General features: G+C 36.8%; 1 protein-coding gene across 2 annotated transcripts in view; it reads right to left on the minus strand.

The window, feature by feature from the left end:
- Positions 1-24,659, minus strand: part of ZFYVE9 (zinc finger FYVE-type containing 9) — a 184,183-nt gene that overhangs the window by 89,063 nt on the left and 70,461 nt on the right. For both annotated transcript variants that reach the window (XM_038558014.1, XM_038558013.1), the window contains exon 4: positions 18,501-20,602. In XM_038558014.1, the coding sequence (XP_038413942.1) occupies positions 18,501-20,602 (2,102 nt within the window). The remainder of the gene's footprint in view (positions 1-18,500; positions 20,603-24,659) is intronic.

Genomic DNA, 24,659 nt, shown 5'->3' on the forward strand with positions numbered 1-24,659 from the left:
AACATGAGTGGGGCAGTGGGTTACAATCTCAAGCAAACTCCCTGCTGAGCACAGCCAGACTTGGGGCTTGATCTCATGACCCTGAAATCATGACCCCATCTGAAAGCAAGAGTCAGATGCTCAGCCAACTGGGGCATGTAGACACCAGCATAAAATCAGTTGTATTTCTATACACTAATAATGAACAAGTCAAAAATGAAATTAAGGAAATGATTCCATTTATAGTAGTATCAAGAATAATAAAATACTTAGGAATTAACCAAAGAGGTGAGAGTCTTGTACACTGAAAATAACAAAAGTTTTTTTTTTAAGATTTTATTTATTTATTCATGAGAGAGAGAGAGAGAGAGAGAGAGAGGCAGAGACACAGGTAGAGGGAGAGGGAGAAGCCTGCTTCCTGCAGGGAGCCCGATGTGGAACTTGATCCCTGTACTCCAGGATCACGCCCTGAGCAGAAGGGCAGATGCTCAACTACTGAGCCACTTAGGCATCCTGAAAATGACAAAAGATTGCTGAAAAAAAGTAGAGATATAAATAAGTATAAAGACAATTCATGAATTGAAGACATTATTGTTAAGATGTCCATACTATCCTGGGAGGCTGGGTGGTTCAGTCATCTGGTTTCAGCTCTTGTCATGATCTCAGGGTCCTAAGATCCAGACTTGAGTTGGGCTTGTGCTCAGCATGGAACCTGCTAGAGATTCTCTACCTCTCCTTTTCCCTCCTCCTCTGCTCCTCCCCACACTGGCTCATGTGCTCTCTCTCTTAAAATAAATAAATAAAATCTTTAAAAAAAATGTCCATACTACTCAAAGTTATCTACAGATTCAATGATGCCTGTATCAGAACTCCCTGATCTTCACAGAAATAGAAAAATCTATCCTTAAATTAATATGGAATCCCAAGGGATCTCAAATAGCCAAAATAATCTTGACAAAGGACATCTTTGGAAGATTCTTACTTTACGGTTTCAAATTTACTACAAAGCTACAGTAATCAAAACATTATAATATTAGTATAAACACAGACATAAAGAACAATGGAATAAAACAGCGAGCCCAGATATATACCCGCACATACACATAGTCAAATGATTTTGACATTTCAATGGGCAGAGGACATGTTTTGAACAAATGCTGCTGGGGAAACTAGATACCCATATTCAAAAGAATGAAATTGGACTCTTACACCATATACAAAAATTAACTCAAAGTGAATAAAAAAATCTAAATTTAAGTGCAAAAACTATTATAAAACAGAAGAAAATATAGGGAAATAGCTTCATGACATTTAGTTTGGCAACAAAAGAAAAGTAAATGAACATCAAAGTTTAAAACTTTGTTGTATCAAGAGGCACTAACAGAGTAAAAAGGTAACTTATGGAATGAAAGAAAAGATTTGCAAATCATAGCTGACAAAGGACTGATGTCCAGAATATATAGAGAATTCTACAACAAAGAACACTTTTTACTTTTTTTTATTTTTTATTTTATTTTTTTAATTTTTATTTATTTATTTATTTATGATAGTCACAGAGAGAGAGAGAGAGAGGCAGAGACACAGGCAGAGGGAGAAGCAGGCTCCATGCTCCGGCAGCCCGACGTGGGACTCGATCCCGGGTCTCCAGGATCGCACCCTGGGCCAAAGGCAGGCGCCAAACCGCTGCGCCACCCAGGGATCCCAGAACACTTTTTAAAGAAACTACAGCCAATTTTCCAAAAAGATATAATTAAAATAGTAAGTTGCCATTTAATGATAGTCTACTACATATAGTGCTAGGTAACACATTTGTTACTTCTAATACGCATAATTAATTCAACAGATCTTTATTATATAATTGTATAGGTTAAGTATTACCATCTTTATTTTACAGATGATCAAAGTGCCTTGCCTGATATCATAAAGAAGCTAGCAAATAGCTGTGAAGTTATTCTGAATCTAGGTGTTGAGAAATATTGATCTCTTTTGCTGTTTATAATGCTCTTAATACATTTCAACAAACTTTCACTGTGAGAAATTTCCACTTCTCTGCTTCCCAAGGAGCACAACCAGTGGTCATGTTTTAACAGCAGAGAACAAAACAAACCTTAAGAAAACTGATCTCTGAAGTTATAAACCAACAGATTTTCTTAAAGTGCTTTTTACTCAAGAGTCCAAAAAAGATTATTCTGTATTCACTACCAAAATTCTCAAATGTTAAACAAAATTGCCTGTAACTCAAGTTATTCAAGAGTAAATTGTGAGTAATTTAACATGTAATTTTATTTAAAATAAGAAATTGCCATCTAATAAGTACCATATATTTTTCAACTTTTTTTGAAATAAATATATTTGCTTTGAACACATGCTATAAACACAGACATTCCCCTATGAAAACAATATAAAAACCACCATAAAACTTACTGAATTGTTTCATTTTTGTCCTGTCAACTATATTTAAAGGAAAAGAATGTGAGTTATATAGACAAGAAAACACTGACTGGGGTCCCTGGGTGGCTCAATCAGTTAAGCATCTGCCTTCAGCTCAGGTCCTGATCCCAGGGCCCTGGGATCCAGCCCCATTTGGGGCTCCTTGCTCAGCAGGAAGCCTGCTCCTCCCTCTCTCTTTGCCTCTCCTCCAGCTTGTGCTTTCTCCTCTCTCACTCACCCTCTCTCTCAAATAATAAAATCTTAAAAAGAGAGAGAGAGAGAGAGAGAGAGAGAGAAAAGAAAACACTGGTTCCTAGTTCACTAACTGAAGAAACTATCAGTTTCTTCAACTGGAAGATAGGAATAATAAACCTTTCACATGGGTTTACTAGGAAGATGATAAATTACAGAGTATGCGCCAAACAAAGGTTTAGCTACGTTCTGTTTCCTGCTTAGCTGGCTGCCTAGGAGCTCTGCAGCTGTAATTCCAAGTGTTGAAGTGACCCTTACTAAAGTTAAGGACCTCAATTTTATCACTCCCTTATCGTTTGTTTTTCCCTGAAACTATTGCATATTGCTTTGGAGTGTGGGCTCTAAATTTGAATCCTAACTCATTTATTGGCTGTGTGATTCTAAACAAGTTACTTAAAATTTTTAGGCCTATTTAGTCCCTTGTAAAATGTGGACTATAACCCTAGCTACTTCACAGGGTGTTATGTATATTAAATAAGATAACTAGCATTTAGAAAAGTGCCTGGCTCACAGTTAACACTCAACAAAAATTCAGCATCTCACTCTCACCACCACTACCATCATCATCTATCTTCTTCCCAACGCAAAGCATGTACAGTTTTCTGATTTTTTAATTTTTTATTATTTTTTGTAATTGTTTTATTACTTATTTTATATATTGAAATTTTGTCATCTATGGAAGCATGAGCAGTATGTTTTAATAGGATAGCCATTCTATTTTTTCTTTCATCTCTTTGGTTGAAAACAGAACACTAAGCAATAAGTAAAACTTGCTGAATGAATCAATGAAAGAATAAATGGAAATGGACAGAGAGATGGCAGCATAGATTGGCCTTATAAAACTTTTCTTGCTTCTCCAAAAATTGCTGTGTACTGCAAAGATAATGTAGCAAGCTCACAATGTCTCCAAAGACAAAGACTTTATCCCATGAAGTCAGGACTATACTAGTATAAAATGATTGAAAAAAATGTTTTTAAGATTTTATTTATTCACAAGAGACACACACACAGAGGCAGAAACATAGGCAGAGGGAGAAGCAGGCTACATGCAGGGAGCCCGATGTGGGACTCGATCCCGGGTCCCCAGGATTATAACCTGGGCTGCAGGTGGTGCTAAACTGCTGAGCCACTGGGGCTGCCCAAATGACTGAAAATTTGATATACCCAGTCTCACAGGGCTACCAAAATTTCAATCTCTAACTAGATTTTACTATCCTACTCTCAGGTAACTATCTCGGACCTCTCAAACCTTCATCATTTACCTCTCTCAGTGTTTATATTTTCTATATGAAGTATGAGCCAAGTAGATGTAAATGTCTTTGTGCTCTCACCAATAAATCCACAATCCTAACTATATCTGTCCCCAACTTAATCTTCCTTTCCCCAGGTGAAGACCAAACCCTCAACATGTGCATAGATCCCATTCCTTTGGCCTTCTTAAGGATTTTCTTCTTCCATTGATCAATCTTTTTCCCCCCCAAAAAAACATGTCTAGAGGATCATTCATTTAATTACATAAATACAAGAGTAAGTATTTCTCATCCTTTAAAAAATTCATCTATAGTGGTGCCACCGTGGCTCAGTCCATTCAACGTCTGCCTTCTGCGCAGGTCATGATCCCTAGGATTGAGCCCTGCATCAGGCTCCCTGCTTAGTGGGATTCCTGCTCCCCTCTCCTGCTTGTGCACTCTCTCTTGCTATCTCTCTCTCTCAAATAAATAAAATCTTTTAAAAAATTCATCTATAACCACCATCTTCATCTAATAAGTGCTCCAAAATTTTGTTTGTTCTCCCTCACAGCAAAACTTCTTAAAAAAACTCTACCTCCTCACTTTTTATTCCATTTTCCACTCATCCCCCATTTTCAACCTATTCTGTCTTCTGTATCCACAGCTCTACTAAGTCTGCTTTTATCAGAGTCTGATATAGACCAGTCCACTGGTCCCTTTTTCTATTCATATGTTCTTGACCTTCCATCAGCACTTTATATAGGTGATAACTCCCCTCCTATGACAAACTACATTCTCCCTTTTATTTCCAAGACACCACATTTTTTTGGTTTTCTGCCTAACTCCCTGGCCATGCCTCCTCTGTCACTTGAACTGGGTCTTCCTCTGCGTGACCTCAGTATTCCTCTGTTGACCTCAGTAGCTCAGCCTTGGGCCCCTTTTCTTCCCTCTGTAAATTCTTCCCTAGGTAAGCTCATCCATTCCCATGGCTTCCCACTGTATTCCTCAGACGACCTGCAGAACACTACATGATGTATTCCCTGGCTTCCTCTCCAAACTCTTTTTATGTGACTGTCTTCCCTTATTATACTAACCCTACTAGATTCCTTTCAGTTTCTTGTATAAGTGTCTTCTTAGCTAAGTCCACCTGTTCTCTCTTCCTGAAGCATTTTTCTCCCTGCACTCTGAATGGCTGACTCCTCAACTTTCATGTGTTAACTAAAAGGTCTTTTCTCAGAGGCCTTCCCAGATCTTCCACCCCTCATCTTTTATATTAGCCCTACTTGTCAATTTCCTTCATAGCTCTTACTACATTCGTAATTATACATTTGTTTGCTTTTGGTTCTTCCCATTAATCTTTACATAAGGGTAGGTAGGGATCACAGTGTCATCCATGTAAACCTAGCACCCAACACAGTGACAGAGAAATAACAAGCACTCAATGTGAATTGATGATCGGGCATTCACTTATTCATTCATTAACAAACATTTATAGAGGAATTTGTGGGTGACAGGTACTTTGCTAGATGCTGGGGATAAAAGATAAATCAGAATCAATCTCAAGATCCTTACCTTCCAATGAGAAGGACAGACACAATACTGTGTGATAAGTGTTATGACATGGGTGAGGCTGGCTTTTAGCCATTACACAAACTTTTGAAGGATGTGAATGGAAAATATTTCCTTAACTTCTTTAGAAACCAAGGTTAATACAAATGTTTTTCCTGTTTTACCATACCAGAATGGTTCAGATCATCATGTCAATGATAAGTTTTTAGGCAGAGTATAAAGAAAACTAATTATTGAAGAATATTCTATTTAAAGTATCCATTTCTCATTCTCTTATTTATTGTTCCCCATCAAGTAAATATGAAATCAGGAAAATAAACTCTTTTTGGTTTGAATCTGTCCTTAAGAGAAACATATACAATTAATTTAAAATATTTTCCAAAGATCTTATATTATATTCTGAATTTGACACCATTATCTGAAGACTCAAGGTGCTACATAAGAAACATACTGCTCCATTAAGAGACAGTATTCATTGGTTTATCCAACAAATATTTTGTAAGCACCCACTAATGTGTTAGGACTGAGAATATAGCACCAATTAAGGCAGAAAAGATACTTATCTGCACTAAGTTTAAGACTCGAATTGGAGAGAAAAAAAATAAGAAAATATGTAAATAAAATCTTAATTGAAAAGCTAGGGATCCCTGGGTGGCGCAGCGGGGGATCCCTGGGTGGCGCAGCAGTTTGGCGCCTGCCTTTGGCCCAGGGCGCGATCCTGGAGACCCGGGATCGAATCCCACATCAGGCTCCCGGTGCATGGAGCCTGCTTCTCCCTCTGCCTATGTCTCTGCCTCTCTCTCTCTCTGTGACTATCATAAATAAATAAAAAATTTTAAAAAAAGGTTAAAAAAAAAGAAAAGCTAATAAATAATTTCTAACACTAATAATCAAAAAACAGCTAAGAAATTTTACTGAAATGTCTAATATAAAAATGTTTAGTTAAGGAGTGGTGGCCTGGATAGTTCAGTCAATAGAGCACACGACTCTTGATCTTAGGGTTATGCGTTCAAGCCTCATGCTGGGCATAGAGATTACTTAAAAACAAAGGAAAGACATTTTAAGAAAATGTTCAATTAAATCTCAGAGAGCCTTCTAAGATTATTAAAAGTGAATATGTCTAAGAATCAAAGGAACACAGACTGGGAGAAAAATCTGTAAAACATATCTGATAAAAGGGCGTGATCCTGGAGACCCGGGATCAAGTCCCATGTCGGGCTCCCTGCATGGAGCCTGCTTCTCTCTCTGCCTGTGTTTCTGCCTCTCTCTCTCTCTCTCTCTCTCTCTCTGTGTCTCTCATGAATGAATAAATAAAATCTTAAAAAAAAAAAAAACACACATCTGATTTAAAAAAAACCTTGTAACTTATGAAATGTAAAAAGAACTTTTAAAATTCAACAAGAAAAAAATTAAATTAAATTCAACAATAAGAAAACAAACAGCCCAATTAAAATTGGAAAAAAGATCTGAACAGACATTTCACCAAAGAAGATATATAGACAGCAAATAAGCACATGAAAAGATATGTCACCATCATATGTCATCAGGGAATTGCAAATTAAAACAAAAATGAAAAACTACCAAACATCTATATGAATGGTTAAAATCCAAAATTGATAATATTAATGCAGGTGAAGATGTGGAGCAACAAGAACTCTCATTTATTGCTGATGGGAATGCAAAAAAGTACAGCCATTTTGGAAGACAGATCAGCAGTTTTTTACAAAGAGAAACACAAGCTTACCATACAATCCACCAATCATTTTCCCAGGTATTTTTACAAATGACCCGAAAACTTATGCCCACCCAAAAACCTGCATGTGAATGTTTATAACAGCTTTATTTACAATTGCCAAAAATAGGAAGCAACCAAGATGTCATTCAACAGTTGAATGAATAAACAAAACTATGGTACACCCACACAATAAAATATTACTTATAAATACAAAGGAATGAGCTATCAAGTCACAAAAAGACATGGAGTTTCCTTGACACTGGTCTTGGCAATGATATTTTTATTTGGCACCAAAACCAAAAACAATAAAAGCAAAGATAAACAAGTAGGACTACATCAGCCTAAAAAGTTTCTGCACAGTAGAGGAAACCATCAACAAAATGAAAAGGCAACCTATGGAATGAGAGAAAATAACTGCAAATCATTTGTCTGCTAAGGGGTTAATATTTAGTTTTTTAAAAAGATTTATTATCTATCTATCTATCTATCTATCTATCTATCTATCTGAAAGAGAGAGAGAGAGCACACAAGTGGGAGGGGCAGAGGGAGGCGAAGATAAAATATCAAGCAGACTCTTTGTTGAGTACGGAGCACCATGTGGGGCTTGATCTCAGGATCCTGAGCCAGAAACCAAGAGTCAGACACTTAACCAACTGAGCCACCCAAGCACCCATGGATTAATATTTAAAATATATAAAGAACTCATCAAATTTAAAAGAACAATCTGGGGATCCCTGGGTGGCGCAGTGGTTTAGCGCCTGCCTTTGGCCCAGGGCGCGATCCTGGAGACCCAGGATCGAGTCCCACGTCGGGCTCCTGGTGCATGGAGCCTGCTTCTCCCTCTGCCTGTGTGTCTGCCTCTCTCTCTCTCTCTGTGACTATCATAAATAAATTTAAAAAATGAAAAAAAAATAAAAAAAAGAACAATCTGATTTAAAAAGGGGGCAGAAATCTGAACAGATATTTTTCCAAAGAAGCTATACAGATAACCAACAAGTACCTGAAAAGGTCTCAATATCATTAATCATTGGGGAAATGGAAATCAAACCCACAATGAGACATCACCACACATCTGTAGAATGGCTATCAAAAAGACAAGAGATAACAGGTAGAGATGTGGAACAAAGAAAAACCTTGTGCAATATTGGTGGCGATATAAATTGATGCAACTATGAAAAACAATATGAAAATTCTTTAAAAAATTAAAAATAGAACTACCATGTTACCCAGAAATGGGATTTCTGGGTATTTATTTTAAAAAAAATAAAAACAGTAACTCAAAAATATCTGTATCCCCATGTTCACTGCAGCATTATTTATAGTAGCCATAATACAGAAACAACCTAAATATCCATTAATGGGTGAAGAAAATATAGTATATATACACAATAGTTAATTTATTCAGCCATAAAAAAGGAAATCTTGTTGTTTACAACAACAGGACGGATCATAAGGGTATTATGCTAAGTGAATATTAGAGAAAAACAAATACCATATGAGCTCACTTATATGTGGTATCTTTAAAAAAAAAAAAAGCTCATACGGACAATAGATTAGTGGATGCCAGAGGCGGGGAGTGAGAGGTGGGCAAAATGGGTAAAGGTGGTCAAGAGGTATAAACTTCCAATTATAAAATAAGTCCTGGAGATGTAATGTACATCACAGTGACTATAGTTAATAGTACTGTATTGAATATTTGAAAGTTGCTAAGAGAATAAATCTTTTTTTTAACAAAGATTTTAAGGTAATCTCTACACCCAATGTAGGTTTGAACTTAATGACCCCAAGATTAGACTTCCATGCTCCACCCACTGAGCCAGCCAGGCACCCCTCAAAGAGTAAATCTTAAAAGTTCTCATCACAAAAAAATTTTGTAACATATATTTTGTACAATATATGTACAATTTTGTACAAAATTTTTGTAACATATTAACCAGACTTATTGTGATCATTTCACAATATATGCAAATATCAATTATCTTATACACCTGAAATTAATATAATGTTGTATGTCAATTATACTTCAATTTTTTAAAAAAAGACACGGAGGAACCTTAAATACATATTACTAAGTGAAAGAAAACAGTCTGAAAAAGGTTATGTAACTGTAGGGACAGTAAAAACATCAGTGAATGCCTGCAGTTCAGGGGGAGGAAGGAAAGCAAAAGTGGGGCACAAGGGATTTTTAGGGTAGTAGAATTATTCTATAGGATTCTATATAATAGGATACATAATACCGCTTATCAAAACCCATAGAACCATACAATACAAAGAATGAAATCTAAAGTAAACCACAGCATATATTTCTTTTTAGTTAATAACAATGTATTGATATCGGTTCATCAATTTTAACAAACGTACCACACTAGTGGCAAGATGCTAATAATGGGGTCAACTACAGGGAGTGTGTGGGAACTCTAAACTTTCTGTTCAGCTTTTCTGCTCTAAAAAAATAGTCTGTTTTTTTAACTGGGTATGTCTAGGAAGCTAAACTAAAGAACAGGGATATTAAGAGGTAGACAGGAGGTTGCCATCATAAACATTATTTTAAATTAATATTAAAATACACTGCATTTTAACTATATTAGAATTGAAATATTTTAAAGGCAGCCCGGGTGGCTCAGCAGTTTAGCACTGCCTTCCCCCCCAGGGCCTGCCTGATCCTGGAGACCTGGGATCAAATCCCACCTCGGGCTCCCTGCATGGAGCCTGCTTCTCCCTCTGCCTGTGTCTCTGCCTCTGTGTGTGTGTGTGTGTGTGTGTCTCATGAATAAATAAAATATTAAAAAAAAAATTTTTTTTAAGTGTGCCACGAGGGGGCACCCAGGTGGCCCAGTCATTTGGGCGGCTGACTCTTGGTTTTGGCTCAGGTCATAATCTTAGTGTCAAGAAATCAAGCCCTGCAAGGGGGGAGGCACTCAGCAGGGAGCCTCCTTGGAATTCTCTCTCTCCCTCCCTCTGCCCCTCCCTCCCCTCTCTAAAATAAATAAATAAATCTCGAAAAAAAAAATGTGTGCCATGATTGATGTCTGAGTTCCAAAATAGGTAAAATAAAGTAAATCTAATAGTAAATAAGAGGGAAAAAAAGAACAGAAGAATAGTAGTCCAGTATTTCCATCCTTGTAAAGATGAGGAAGCTCATGTCATATTCTAGAGCTCTCAGGATAAGAATTCTTTAAATATCTGGATGAAGTCAATATTGACAAATACTCTTGGAATCCTGCTAAAACAGTACATATGACATAAATCGAATTTAGTATCAGGCAAGTTTATCTTAACTAATGCAGCAGGCATTTTCCTATGGTTAAAATATAAGCACCATCAAATTTTTTCATGCTCTGAAACATTATTTTATTCCAGATAGCATCAAAAACATTGTAACTCTCCCCTAATATTTCAGGTGAGTATGATGCTATATTCTTTAATATTACTGAATAAAAATATTGTTAACGTCTAAAAATTATTTTAAATAATGTGTTTTATTCTTGGTTTTAAATATGACATTTTAGGGAAGTCTGGGTGGCTCAGCAGTTGAGCGTTTGCCTTCAGCTCAGGGCATGATGCCAGGATCCAGGATCAAGTCCCACATCAGGCTCCTTCCAAGGAGCCTGCTTCTCCCTCTGCCTGTGTCTCTGCCTCTCTGTGTCTCTCTCACGAATAAATAAATAAAATCTTTTTTAAAAATTTAAAAATGATATTTTAATTTTTAAAGTATATTTTCACTTAAACTAAAAATATGGCATGATGACATGAGTTCAAAATATTATATAGGTTTTTTTTTTAAGATTTATCTATTTATTTGAGAGAGAGAGAATGACAGAAAGAGTGCACAAGTGAGGGGAGGGGCAAAGGGAGAGAATCAGACTCCCCACTGAACGCAGAGCCTAACGGAGCTCCATCCCATGATTCCTGAGATCATGACTCAAGATGAAAAAAGGAGATAGATAGATGCTCAACTGACTGAGCCACCAAGCACCCCTATAGTTCTCTTACACATCTTTATATATAAAATTACTCCTGATATTACTGTGGAACACTAATTCAAATTAAAAGTAGCATTAGACATTAACTGTTTTGCCATTTTATACAGAAACATATATTATGTAAATTATATAAACATAAAATATTTATATAGTATGTAAATATAAAATACATCAAATTAATATAATTACATTTGTAAATGCTCAATATATGTTAAATATCTGTAATTCCAAGTGTCTGAAAGGGGAAAACTTATCAGAACTATATTAAAAGTTAATCTGAGTCATTTTTCAAAATCCTGTTTTAACATTAGGCATATCATCAAGCTATATTTTTATAAACTGTAATGAAGGTCATGTGTGTCTAAAGGGATCTTGAAGAAATACTGGGAATCAAAAAGGAAAGAGTAATTGCAAAATAAAACTCTCTGTAGCACATTTAACTGACACCTTGATAAAGAGCATTTAATCCAGAGGACTTCCAGAAAACACACTTTCAGCACAGCACACTTCAAAATGTTTAATGGTGTACTCTTCTCACAAAGTGACCTTAGCTAATCAGTACATTTAGTAATAATTTTACAGAGATAAATCACTGCTAGTACAAATCTTTCCATTTTCTTTTTTTCTTTTAAACAGTTCATAAAAATCTCTTTCAGAGCTGCAAGGAAACAGAATAGTCTATGCAATCCTCTCCTTCTATAAAAGAAACAGAAGCCTAGAGCTCTTTCATATCCATTCCAGTGTTTTCTACATTACCTCTCTTACAGTTCTCTTCTCTGTTCTATTTATTCAAATTACTAATACAATAAAAAAATTCATCTACGTTTATACTTTTAAAGCCAATTACAATGGAAAAAATAATTGTAAGTAAACTGAAGTGGTACATATTATTACCATCACTAAATCTCTCCTCATTCAATCACTTTGCATTCATATTGTTTTTTTACTTTGTAAATCAAGACCTGATAGGTAAAGTTAAACCTAAAATCCTGCTAATTTTGGTAATTTCACCTGATATCACCAATCATTCAGAATTCTCCTCTTCCTTTTAAATTCAAATACTCAAATTCCCAATCCTTTACCACTGCCCAAAACTAATGTTCACCCAAAGACAAAGACATATTTCTAGTAAGCAATTCAAGTACAGATAAATCTTGTTGCTATGTCCAGTGTCATAAAAAGAGCATAAGGCAGGATGCCTGGGTGGCTCCATGGTTGAGCATCTGCCTTTGGCTTAGGTCATGATCCCGGGGTCTTGGGATCGAGTCCCGCATCAGGTTCCCCGCAGGGAGCCTAGCCTGCTTCTCCCTCTGCCTATGTCTTTGCCTCTCTGTGCCTTTCACTAATAAATAAATAAAATCTTTTTTTTTTTTTAAGGCCTAAGGCTTTGGAGTCAGACAGATTTGTCTTAAAATCCATATGCTCTTGGGGCACCTGCTCATGGCAACCCCTGCTTGGTCTCTCTCAAATAAATAAAAATCTTCTAAAAAAATCCATGCTCTCTCATTTTCAAACTGAGGATATAGGCAGATTACTTAATCTTTCTGAGGCACATTTTTCTCACCTGTAACTATATCTCACAGAACTGTAATATTAGATAAGTCTAGCATAAAGTGTAAATGTTCAAAATGTTATTCTATTCTTTATCTTTCACACCATCTCAAACAAATACAAAATATCCAGGTAATAATTATCAGTTCAAGAAATTTTACTTTTTTTATTTTTTTTAAAGATTTCATTTATTTATCCATGAGACACACACAGAGGCAGAGACACAGGCAGAGGGAGAAACAGGCTCCATGCAGGGAGCCCGACGTAGGACTCAATCCCAGGTCCCCAGGATCACACCCTGGGCTGAAGGCAGTGCTAAACCGCGGAGCCACCCGGGCTGCCCAGAAATTTTACTTTTAAATATTTTATGTCTACTTCTATTAAATAGTAAACAGAGTAGTCATTAACTGCCTGGCACCAAATAACTAATAATGGGCCACATCAGAGATGGTAATGGATAAAGTGTGACAAAGCTTTGAAAATGACCAGGGATGCCTAGATGGCTCAGCTAGTTAAACATCTGCCTTCAGCTCAGGTGATGATCCCAGGGTCCTCAGATCCAGCCCCGTCTCACCTTGGACTCCCCTGTTCAGTAGGGAATCTGCTTCTCCCTCCCCCTCTGCCTTCCTCTGCCCTCCCCTCTCCACCCAACCCCCCCCCATCTCACTCATATAAAATCTTAAAAAAAAAAAAGAAAATGATCAAATGGAAGACATTTTTCTTTTAAAAATTGTTCATTTTCAAAAAAAAAATTCTTCACTTTCAAAACTCCTCTTTCCTTTACTCTTAAATTCAATGTTTTCTTAGTCCTTTGAAGTCAAATGATCAAATAAAAAGGGGTCAAAATATTGATGGCAAATGAAGCTTGACAGAGGATGAATACTCATGATCTGGCTGAGGTCAGTGATTTCCCCAGAAAATTAATATGGATATGTAATAATGGTGATCATCTGAACTTAGAGGGCACCTTTTGGGGAAAGAGTTCTCTGTACTCTTTCTATTCTATAATTTATCACCTACTATACAGGAGAGGGAGGGATTATGTTGCTATATGGAGCAATTATATAAATTAATAACGTGTGAAAATAAATAAAACGTGTGAAATTAAATAAAACTCAAATATGCTGACCATTTTAGAGTGTGACATATTTTTCCAATTAACAATGAAGACAAGAATGGAATCCAGATATCTTGATCTCCATTTTAGCAATAGATATAAAGTACATTTTAAAACTTTCATAAATTTTAGTGTAATTATTTTACATTCTACTTAATTACATTTTATCAAGATAAATGCTATAACAATTCAATTACTGGGCAGCCCCCGTGGCTCAGCGGGTTAGCGCCACCTTCGATCTGGGGCCTGATCCTGGAGACCCGGGATCAGGTCCTATGTCGGGTTCCCTGCATGGAGCCTGCTTCTCCCTCTGCCTGTGTCTCTGCCTCTCTCTCTCGGTCTCTCATGAATAAATAAATGAAAACCTTAAAAAAAATTCAATTGCTTATCAAAAATTGAATATAAGCTTTAAACTACGCTAAATAATTTCCCACAATTTTCTGTTAACTCCTTCAATATTCAAGTGTATTTTTATCTTGACCCATTCTTCTGTAAGATGAATTTCCCTTTACCCATGAATTTTCCACCTGTACTCTGATGTGATCTTTTTTCTCTTACACTTTAGAACTCTGTCCCATAAATTATATCCTTTTATATATCTCCCTCTCCAGTCATCTCGTAACATGACTTTCCTGATTCACTCTGCCACTTAAAAAAATTAATGCCTTATTCTCAGTGATCCTAAAGTATTTTGTTCATACTGCTAGCATAAATGAGGAGACATGCTGGAAACAGTAAGACTGAAAGAAAGATACTAGCTTGGAGCACCTGGTGTCTAAGTTAGGCGTCCCACTTTTGGTTTCGGCTAAGGTCATGATCTCATGGGTCATGGGATCCAGCCCCAGTCAGCTCCACACTCAGTGGTAGTTTGTTTGAATTTCTCTCCTTCTGCCCCTCCCCCTGCTCATGTTGTCACTGTCTCTTCTCTCTCACAATTAAAAAAAAAAAAAAAAAAAAAAAAGATTACTAGCTTTAAAGCTGCCTCTAGCATTTACAAGCTATGAGATCCTAGGCATATTCCTTGACTACTCTGAGCCTCTGATTCTTAATCAAATAGGAAAAACTTAACAACCTATTCTACAAGAGTGTAATGAGGATTAAATGAGATGGAATATAAAGCATATATAACCAGCTCTTAATACAATGTCTTACAATTTGTAGTGGGATGGTCTACTCAGATCAATGGTTCAAAATGTTTTTTAGGATTTTTTTTAAACTCCAGGAAATCCAGATTTTCCTCTCCCAACTTATTGAAATCAGTGCTCTTGATTACAAACTTCATGAGGTCATATATCACAATTTTTGTATCTTTGAATCTCTCTTTTTTTTTTAAGATTTATTTATTTATTTATTCATTCATTCATTCATTCATTCAGAGAGAGCGAAAGAGAGGCAGAGACACAGGCAGAGAGAGAAGCAGGCTGCACGCTGGGAGCCCGACGTGGGACTCGATCCCGGGTCTCCAGGATCACACCCCAGACTGCAGGCGGCGCTAAACCGCTGCGCCACCTGGGCTGCCCGTATCTCTGAATCTCTAATAACTAGCCCAGAACCTTTCACATATTAGATGTTTAATACATGCTTGTTAGAGTAAAGAGAATTAAGCTGTAGATATTAAGTAGAGAAATTAATGGAAATACAAACTAAATTTGTTTTTTCAACAGTAAGCATTATTTTACAAAATCCCATTGCTTGGGTTATTTATCTAGCTACATTCCCAATATCATCTCATTAATAGCTAGAAAAAGTATACCTATATTACAAGCTCTTTTCTTCTGGGAAGCTCAAAGATTTTTTTTTTAAGATTTTATTTATTTATTCATGATAAACACAGAGAGAGAGAGAGGCAGAGGGAGAAGCAGGCTCCATGCAGGGAGCCCGATGCGGGACTCGATCCCGGGTCTCCAGGATCACGCCCTCGGCCAAAGGCAGGCGCTAAACCGCTGAGCCACCCAGGGATCCCAAGCTCAAAGATTTTTACACAACATCCCTGAGGTAACTGGAGATGGAAAGGAAAAAAATAGAATATGAATCTATAATCCACATCAATCCATAAATTCATAAATTCCCAGCAAAACTTCCATCAAACTTTTCAGTTTATGTGCATTTTGCCACCATTTTTTTTAAGATTTATTTATTCAATTATTTATCTATTTATTCATGAGAGACAGACAGAGAGACAGAGAGACAGGCAGAGACACAGGCAGAGAGAGAAACAGGTTCTTTCTCCGCAGGAGCCCAATGTGGGACGCTATCCCTGGGGATCAGGTCGTGAGTCAAAGGCAGATGCTCAACCACTAAGCTACCCAGCAGTCCCTCCACCATTCCCTTTCCAAATCCACCTAAGTTACCTATTTATTCATCACACCTGGATATGCTGATCTAGAGCTAAAGTGTTATTATTTGCTCAAGAACAAAATTTTCAGAAAGTGTTATACACAGTAAGCAACACATAGAACATAAAAATGACAACTCTAATTCCTTAATAGAAAATTGACTGTTTAGGCTACTGATCATAGGTTTACCTTAGACTACAAGATATAGGAATTAGAAAAATTATTTTCTTCAAATTTTAATAATCAGAGACCAGCAGCCCAATTATAGCTTTCACTTCCTTCTGCTCCCCATCACTTGGTTCTTTTGTACCCTACAGTAGCCCTTGCCGACTGCCCACCCAGGAAACATTCTCCTCCTTTTTGTATTCACGGAATCTCACTTTTGTTCAGGCAACATTGGGTTTAGTCCCAGGGGATGATCGTGACTGATCTTCGTCAATCCCTGCAATCCTGTTCCTGTTTGTCAATAATTGATATAAAATGGAACCTGTGTTCTAAAACTGGCCAATAAATTGAAAGAAGTTGCTAGGGATTCTTTCCTCCCTGATGAGAGGGCAGCAAGAAGAATAGGCTCTCTTGCCCCTCACCAATTTCCCTGTACTTAAGAAGTTGCCAGGTTCAACTTGATGTTTTAAGCTGTGCCACTCTCTTGAGGCCGTAGGTAGATCAAGAAAACTTCAGTGATCCTGACTAAACCCAGGCCTAAGTGAGACTCTACCTTCAGGCTTTTGTTACATGAAATGTTATTTTTATCTACATCACTAAGGGTCAGATCCTCTGTTCTTTAAAGTTGAAAGCATCCTAAATAACACAAAGAGGCCACTAAGTCAGGCAAGAAGGGAAGTAGATTTAATTACTGAGCATTTACTATTACATCTGTAATCTCATTTAATTTCATTTAATCTCACAACAGTCCAACGAAAATTACTAATCTTTTGTTTTTATAAAAACAAAAGCTTAATAAAGTTATATAGTAATAGTAACAATGCTAAAATTGAAATCCATACCTGAAACCAAATTTTGCATTTTTGAAAAAATATAAAATCCCCTTCCTCCTTGTTTCCAGATCTTGTTAAAAAGATAAACCAGTAAGTTGATATGATAATATCAAGCAAAACTCAGGGAGAGCTAAGGACTATCAATTATTCTTTTTTTTGTTTTAAAGATTTTATTTATTTATTCATGAGAGACACAGAGAGAGAAGCAGAGACACAGGCAGAGGGAGAAGTAAGCTCCATGCAGGGAACCCGATGTGGGACTCCATCCCGGGACCACAGGATCATGCTGAGTTGAAGGCAGGTGTTCAATCGCTGAGCCACCCAGGCGTCCCTCAATTATTCTTATAATCTTGTCACAGGATCTATATCCCTCAACTCTATTTTATACCAAAGTTACATGGGGAAGAGGTGCCTGGCTGGGTGGGGCAGTCGATTTTAAGGGCCTGACTCTGTTTTGGCTCAGGTTGTGATCTCTTGGTCATGAAAGCAGGCCCCAGGCCCAGCTCTGCACTGAACACGGAGTCTGCTTGGGACTTTCTCCCTTTGCCTCTTACCCTCCTTGAATAAATAAATAAATTTTTAAAAGTAAAAGTTATATGGGGGAAAAAGACAAAACTATGTGTATATGTGTATAAAAAGCTCCAGAATGTCTAGTAGAGTGACCAAAATCCTACAGCAAAAACTAGGATAGATTTTAAGTGTAATATTCAATTTCTCAAGAATAAAAAAATATTAAATAAATCAAGTTTTTTTTTTTTTTTTAAGATTTTACTTATTTATTCATGAGACAGAAGAAAGAAAGAGAGAGAGAGGCAGAGACAGAAGCAGAGGGAGAAGCAGGCTCCATTCAGGAAGCCCGATATGGGATTCAATCCCAGAACTCCAGGATCACGCCCTGAGCCAAAGGCAGGCACTAAACCGCTGAGCCACCCAGGGATCTCACAAGTATTTCTTAAAATAAAAAAATAACTTCCTAAAAAAAAAAAAATAATAACTTCCTTATTTCAAACTATTCCATTAACCAAGTATCTATCAATATAGAAACCACAAAGTTAGCACTTCCTCAATTTTCATCTGTTCCTAGTAAGAGATTCAGCTTAATCTTGGCACAAAAAAAAAAAAAAAAAAAAAAATTATATAAACACTAAAATTCAGCAAGGTCATTTTTTATTTAGAGATTTACAAGAACTGGGTGTTCCAAGCTATTTATAATATCATCTTAATCAGAATTATGTTCACTTTATATTGCCTTTATTAATCTCTAATTGAGTTCAATAAAATAGGCATGTCATATTTCTGACCTGATAAATACACCACTTACCTTCCCACATGCTCTGCAATGATGCCTCCTTTTGGTGAATGTGAACCTGGCTTCACATTTCATGCAGTTTGGAGCCTGAGAATCTGGTACCCATACTGGAGCCACCTCACCCAGAGTAGTAAATGGTTTTCTGGCAGAAATTCCAAATTGACCAGCTCTGAGATCATTATCTGGGCTTTCTGGAGCTAATGCAAGGCACGGTCTACTGGATATCCCAGACTCGTAGTTTTCTAAATGTTCCCCATTTGTATCAGCAACCGACATGTTTCCCAAAGAGGCATTGCATACATTGGTTGTTGAGTTTTCCCCTAATTTTGCTTTCCCAAGAACATCATTTTTGTTTTTAATATTATTTCCACGATTTGTAGGAAGGTCATTTTGCAAATGGTCAGACAATGGCTTTGGAATTTGAAGTTTAAGATTAGAAGGTTGCTTGGGTCTTGCACCACCAAAAGGAACACTGATAGATTGCAGATTTGCTACTATCTTGGGTGAAGACTGCCCAAGCATGGATGGAACTTGGCTACAGAAACTGTGTAAATAATTTTTCTTCATTAGGTCACCAGTGCTGTTTAAAAGTAGTCCACTCCCTTCTGTGGCTTCATTTCCTCTCTGTTCATAAATATTTGAGTAGCATTCTGACTTGCTCTCTTCTATTTCCTTTTCTTCTGTTACTGAATCTTCTTTGGAGGGTAAGGTCTTTGGAACAAAACAAACAACTGGGCTCTGCATTCCATAGGAATCACAATTAGGTAGAGAATTTGCTGCTGGTGTATCCATAGTGGAGAAATCACTTCCTTCACTTTCATTCATGCAAGTTCCTTTTAAGTCTAGATCTGCTTCTGCCATTCTCTCACACTCTCCTCCACTATCATTGTAAATGTCCTCAGGCTGATTCATTGGCAGAAACTTCTCATTTTCTTTATTTATTTGGCTGTCATTCATATCATTTAGTTTAGTCAATTTCCAATTAGTCATATCCTGAGAGTCAGAGAAATGCTCTGTCATATTAAGAAGTTCTGAAGTGCCAAGAATTTCTGCACGTTCACAACCTTTCTTTTTATCAGCTCTAATGTCACCGGGCACAAGACAATCTGAAAACTGTTCACAGTTATTATCCCTTCCAGACCCATTAGGCATGTCTGTTTTGAGAAGCAAAGATAGACCAGATCGGACAGAGTCTTCAGTTGTTCTCTCTTCTGCTGGTTCTTTTTTCATCAAAATCCCCTCACTCAAGTGGGAAAAGGAGTTTGGACTCCCTAGATCTGTCCTAGCAGAGCCGGTTTTGCCAGTGAGAACTTCATCTGGAATATAGTTCTCTTGCTTTTTAGCAGCAGGACCTTCATCTGTTCCCTGGGATGAGATTACTGAATCAATTGTTAAACTTGTAATCACAGACATGGATGGGTCTCTACCTGTTGTTTCATCATCCTTTAATTGTGAAGGGGAACAGACACTGGTTAGATTATCAGATGAAGTAGTACACATATGTTTAACAGAATCCCCCACTGCACTTGGTCTGTTCAACAGATCCATTTGTTTCTCTGAGTTCATATCTTTTTCAGTGGACCCATTAACACTAAAATTAAATTGATCAGTTTGTCTGTTTTCGTTATCCAATGAACAGCTAAAAGCATCCACAAGGGACTGACTGTCATAATTATTACAATCCTGCAAATCGCTTTGTAATGTCCTTTTATCACAGTTATGCATGACGGCTACAACAAGAACATTCTTCTCATCTGGCAGACAAGCTACGTTTCCACATTTCTTCTCTCCCACTTGGATAGTACTACATTGATCATCTCGATTACAGTTCCTCTTAATTAACTGATCTTCTGTAACGGCATTTTCATCAATCCACATTGTGTTGATCTCTGGATTCAGACTATAGTCCTGTCCATTAGCACAATGGTCCTCTCCCTCTGCGGTAAGAGAAGCTGAATCAGCCAGAGAGAAGACTTTTAGTTGTGGTTGTGACTCATTAGAAACTGGAGGTTCATTCACACTGGCCAAAGCAGGGTTAAATGACAGTCGGTGAGAAGGGGGATCTAAAATCTTATTCCACTTGGTATCCAATAAAATAGGAGAAACTGTTTCATCTGAAAAAATAAATAATTACAATAAGTTTGCTGGTGACAATGGAAAAACTAGGACTAATTAACTACATTTGCAGATATTCTGAAATCAAATATTCCTAGGATATCTAAAAATAGAATATTCCTAGAATATGAAGTTTCTAATTTTTAAGCTAAGAATAAAAAAAAAATGCTTAAGATTGTTCCTACATATCACCAAGTGGTAATATCCCAGAATGTTCCAAACAACAAAAGAATTCTATCTCAATCTAGTAACATAATTAATATCGCACATAGGCTGTACTTGGTGGTGGGGGCACGGAATAGCAATGGGAAGGACCTTAGATTGGCTGGATACAACACAGGGTGGGGACTAATCTAAGGTGAAAAAAGTTAGGACAGTGGTAAAGATGTACTAATTAAGTGGGAAGGAAAACAAAGGAATTTTCTAGGGAGACAATGCTCTATGATCTACATGACGACTGGGATGTGGGTTACAGGGATAGATTTATTTGTCAAAACTGGTACAGTTAAGATCATACATTTTAATGTACGTAAATTTCATCTTAAAAAACAGTAAAAAACTTATAAGCAGCAAGGAGTGAATGAAGATACAAATGAAAACTGGCAGGATGATAACTGTTGTTGAAGCTGGAAAATAGGTATACTAGAGCTTACTACATTACTCTTTGTATGTATTTGAAATTTGTCCATAATAAGCATTTTAAAAAGTTTGCTATAGTATGTGAAATTATAACTGAGTCACATTATTAATTAGGTTTATATTATTATCTGAGGATATTTGACAGAAAAATATTCATTTATCTTATTAAATCAACCTACTTATATTCTTTTTTTTAAAAGATTTTTTATTTATTTATTCATGTGAGACACACACACAGAGAGAGAAGAGAGAGAGAGAGAGAGAGAGAGAGGCAGAGACACAAGCAGAGGGAGAAGCAGGCTCCATGCAGGGAGCCTGACATGGGACTCAATCCCAGGTCTCCAGGATCACGCCTTGGGGCTGAAGGCAGCGCTAAACCGCTGAGCCACCCAGGCTGCCCCAAACTTCTATCCATAAGCATAAATTCATGTTTACTTTTTAAGAGATTATAACTATGATGATTATTTTCCTAATTATAACTATATATGTGCTATATGTGCAACTTAAAAAAATAAGTAATGCATTTATTGTCTTTCTTGCTCTCTTCTTACAGTAAATCTAATAATCACAGTCTTGAAATTATGTAGATATATTTTCCCTTAGGTAGTAACATTTATCTTTGATGCCCCCTTAGGACCTTTCATATCACTATTAAAGCATTTACTATGCTATGATGCAATAGCTTCTACCTTTTTCAGACAGCAACCATTTCTCTCCATCAATGTAAGTCTTCACTTTGCATTGTGCCTGGTATATAGTAGGTACACAATATATATATGCTTAGTGAGTACCTATCATAGTAAAAGCATTGTGCTTAAGAAGCATAAAGATTAAATGACAGCTCTGGCCTTCAAGAAGTACATAATCTAGTTAGAAAAATAAGAAACAGATATAATACACACGAGTAATGAGCAGTACAGAACAGCATTAGTATTTGAAAACTATTATGTATCAAAAATAAATAGAAAATAAATTCAGAGAAGAAATATTTTAGAGGCTAAGGCAGCCTCATAGAAGCAGGAAGAAATGGGCTGGGCTTTGAAAACAATTTTTTTTTTGAAAACAATTTTATTAAAGTTTGGAAAAGAGCTCATTCCTAAGGGGGAGCAAGTATAGCCCCAAACACAACAATCTGAGGGAGCAATAAGTAAAATCAGTTTGGGTTGAAAAAAGAATTTGTGTAAGGAAGAATTGAAAAGCAGCTAAATGAAAAGAGTTCATTCCTAAGGGGGAGCAAGTATAGCCCCAAACACAACAATCTGAGGGAGCAATAAGTAAAATCAGTTTGGGTTGAAAAAAGAATTTGTGTAAGGAAGAATTGAAAAGCAGCTAAAAAGGACCTTTATGATAAAGGTCATAAAACATCAAAATGTTTGGAAAATGGTCTTAAATCCTCTGAGTGTTAAATACAGGGTTGATCAAATTTGAACTAGCAGATTTGAGATTTAGTAACATATACTTCCTTTAAAAAAAAGCATCATTATTTCCAAGATGGTTCATTGAAATAAACAGGAAATGCTGTGTCTTACAAGAATATTCAATAATATTTAAGTAAGAATGATCAGTCAGTTATCAAAAATTTCATTATTCAACCACCTACTACATATACATACTGTTAATTATCTAGTGTCATCACAGTCTGTGTGTGGTTTTTCATTTAAAGAAGGAAATTAACACAAAATAAAAAATCACGCTATTTAAAATATACTTTGAAAGATACCACGCTGGAGGTGATAGTTTTAATGCAACTAGTACTAAGATTTTTTAAAAGTAGTTCAAAACAAGTAAACAACATAGTTTCAAACAAGAATCGGGCTTCTGAAGTTCTCCTTCTAAGGGAATTATTTTTTATAAGCAAATGCTGTATTTTTGAACTAAGACAATTTTTACTGATTCAAAAAAAAAAAAAACTTTCAAAATCAACTATATACAAAGTACCCTACTAGAATCTACAGAGGTCACAAAAAGATTGATGGAATGAACTAACAGTTTTATTAGAGTCAACGGTATTCTAGATGTATACTATTCATATGATTAGGTATTGTACCTGTATAGGTATCTCATAGTAAATAACCATGGTACACAGAGGGCCACACCAAAGAAAGGATTGAGAAATTATTTGTATAAATGATTGAAAATAAAATAAAAATACACCTCCCACCTTGGTGTGTAGATCCAATAAAATCCTAAATGATTAATTTCACATTTACATGAATCCTATGGCTATGGAGTAGCTGTGGGTCATCAAAGGTTAAATATGAGAAGAGCAGGCTACTGCATGTATCCTTCCTTCTCCCTTTTCCTTCCTTACCCTCATAATTCTGTAAGGCTTGCTCTATCACAGACCCAAAGCAGCAACATTAAAACTAATCTCTTGGGGCACCTGGGTGGCTCAGTCAGTTACACATCTGCCTTTGGCTCAGGTCATCGTCCCAGGATACTGCTTCTTCCCTCAGCTGATGCTCGCTCGCTCTCTCTCTCTCTCTCTCTCAAATAAATAAATAAATAAATAAATAAATAAATAAATAAATAAATAAAATCTTTAAAAAACCAAACCAAAACAAAAAAAACCTAATCTTTCTTCCCAACTGCTATCAAAGAACAACCTAAAATCACTGGATAACAGTAAAGGTTTGGAGTCCATTACTAAAATCATGGACTTCAGATCGAAATAGATCACTTTGTAAACTTGTTACATGTCATTTCCTTTTAGAAACAGAGAATACCAGGGGGCACCTAGGTAGCTCAGTTAAGGGTCTGTCTACCTTAGGCTCAGGTCAGGTCAGGGCTCATGGAGCCCTGCCTGGGAGGGAGGGGGGTGTCCCCACTCAGCATGGAATCTGCTTCTCCTCACCCCCCCCCCCACTAGTGCTCTCTCTTTCAGAAAAGAAGAGAGGCAGAGAGAGAGAGAGAGACAGAGAGAGAGAGAGACGGGGGGGGGGGGGGGGAGAATACCAGGGAAGGAAAAATCTAATAGTGGCTTATCCTGGGGCACCTGGGTGGCTCAGTCAGTTAAGCATCTGCCTTTAGCTCAGGTCATAATCCCAAGGGTCCTGGGATCAAGCCCTGCATCCGTCAGGCTCCCTGCCTAGCAGGGAGCCTGCTTCTCCCTCTCCCTGCCTAGCAGGGAGCCTGCTTCTCCCTCTCCCTCTGCTGCTCCCCCTGCTTGTGCTCTCTGTCAAATAAATAAATAAAATCTTTTTAAAAGATAGTAATTGTGGCTTATTCATTTAAATCATACTGAAAGGGAAATTTAAGGAAAAGGTTTTCCTAAATGAAGTGACTCTTAAGCAGACATTTTATCTAACCATTTTGGCAGTAACTTAAAACTGTAAATCTTTTATTTTTTAAAAAAAGATTTTATTTGTTTGAGAGAGAATGCATGTAAGAGAGCACGAGAGAGACAAAGAGAAGGAG

Source organism: Canis lupus, chromosome 15 (genome assembly GCF_011100685.1).
Source record: "Canis lupus familiaris isolate Mischka breed German Shepherd chromosome 15, alternate assembly UU_Cfam_GSD_1.0, whole genome shotgun sequence".
NCBI lineage: Eukaryota > Metazoa > Chordata > Mammalia > Carnivora > Canidae > Canis > Canis lupus.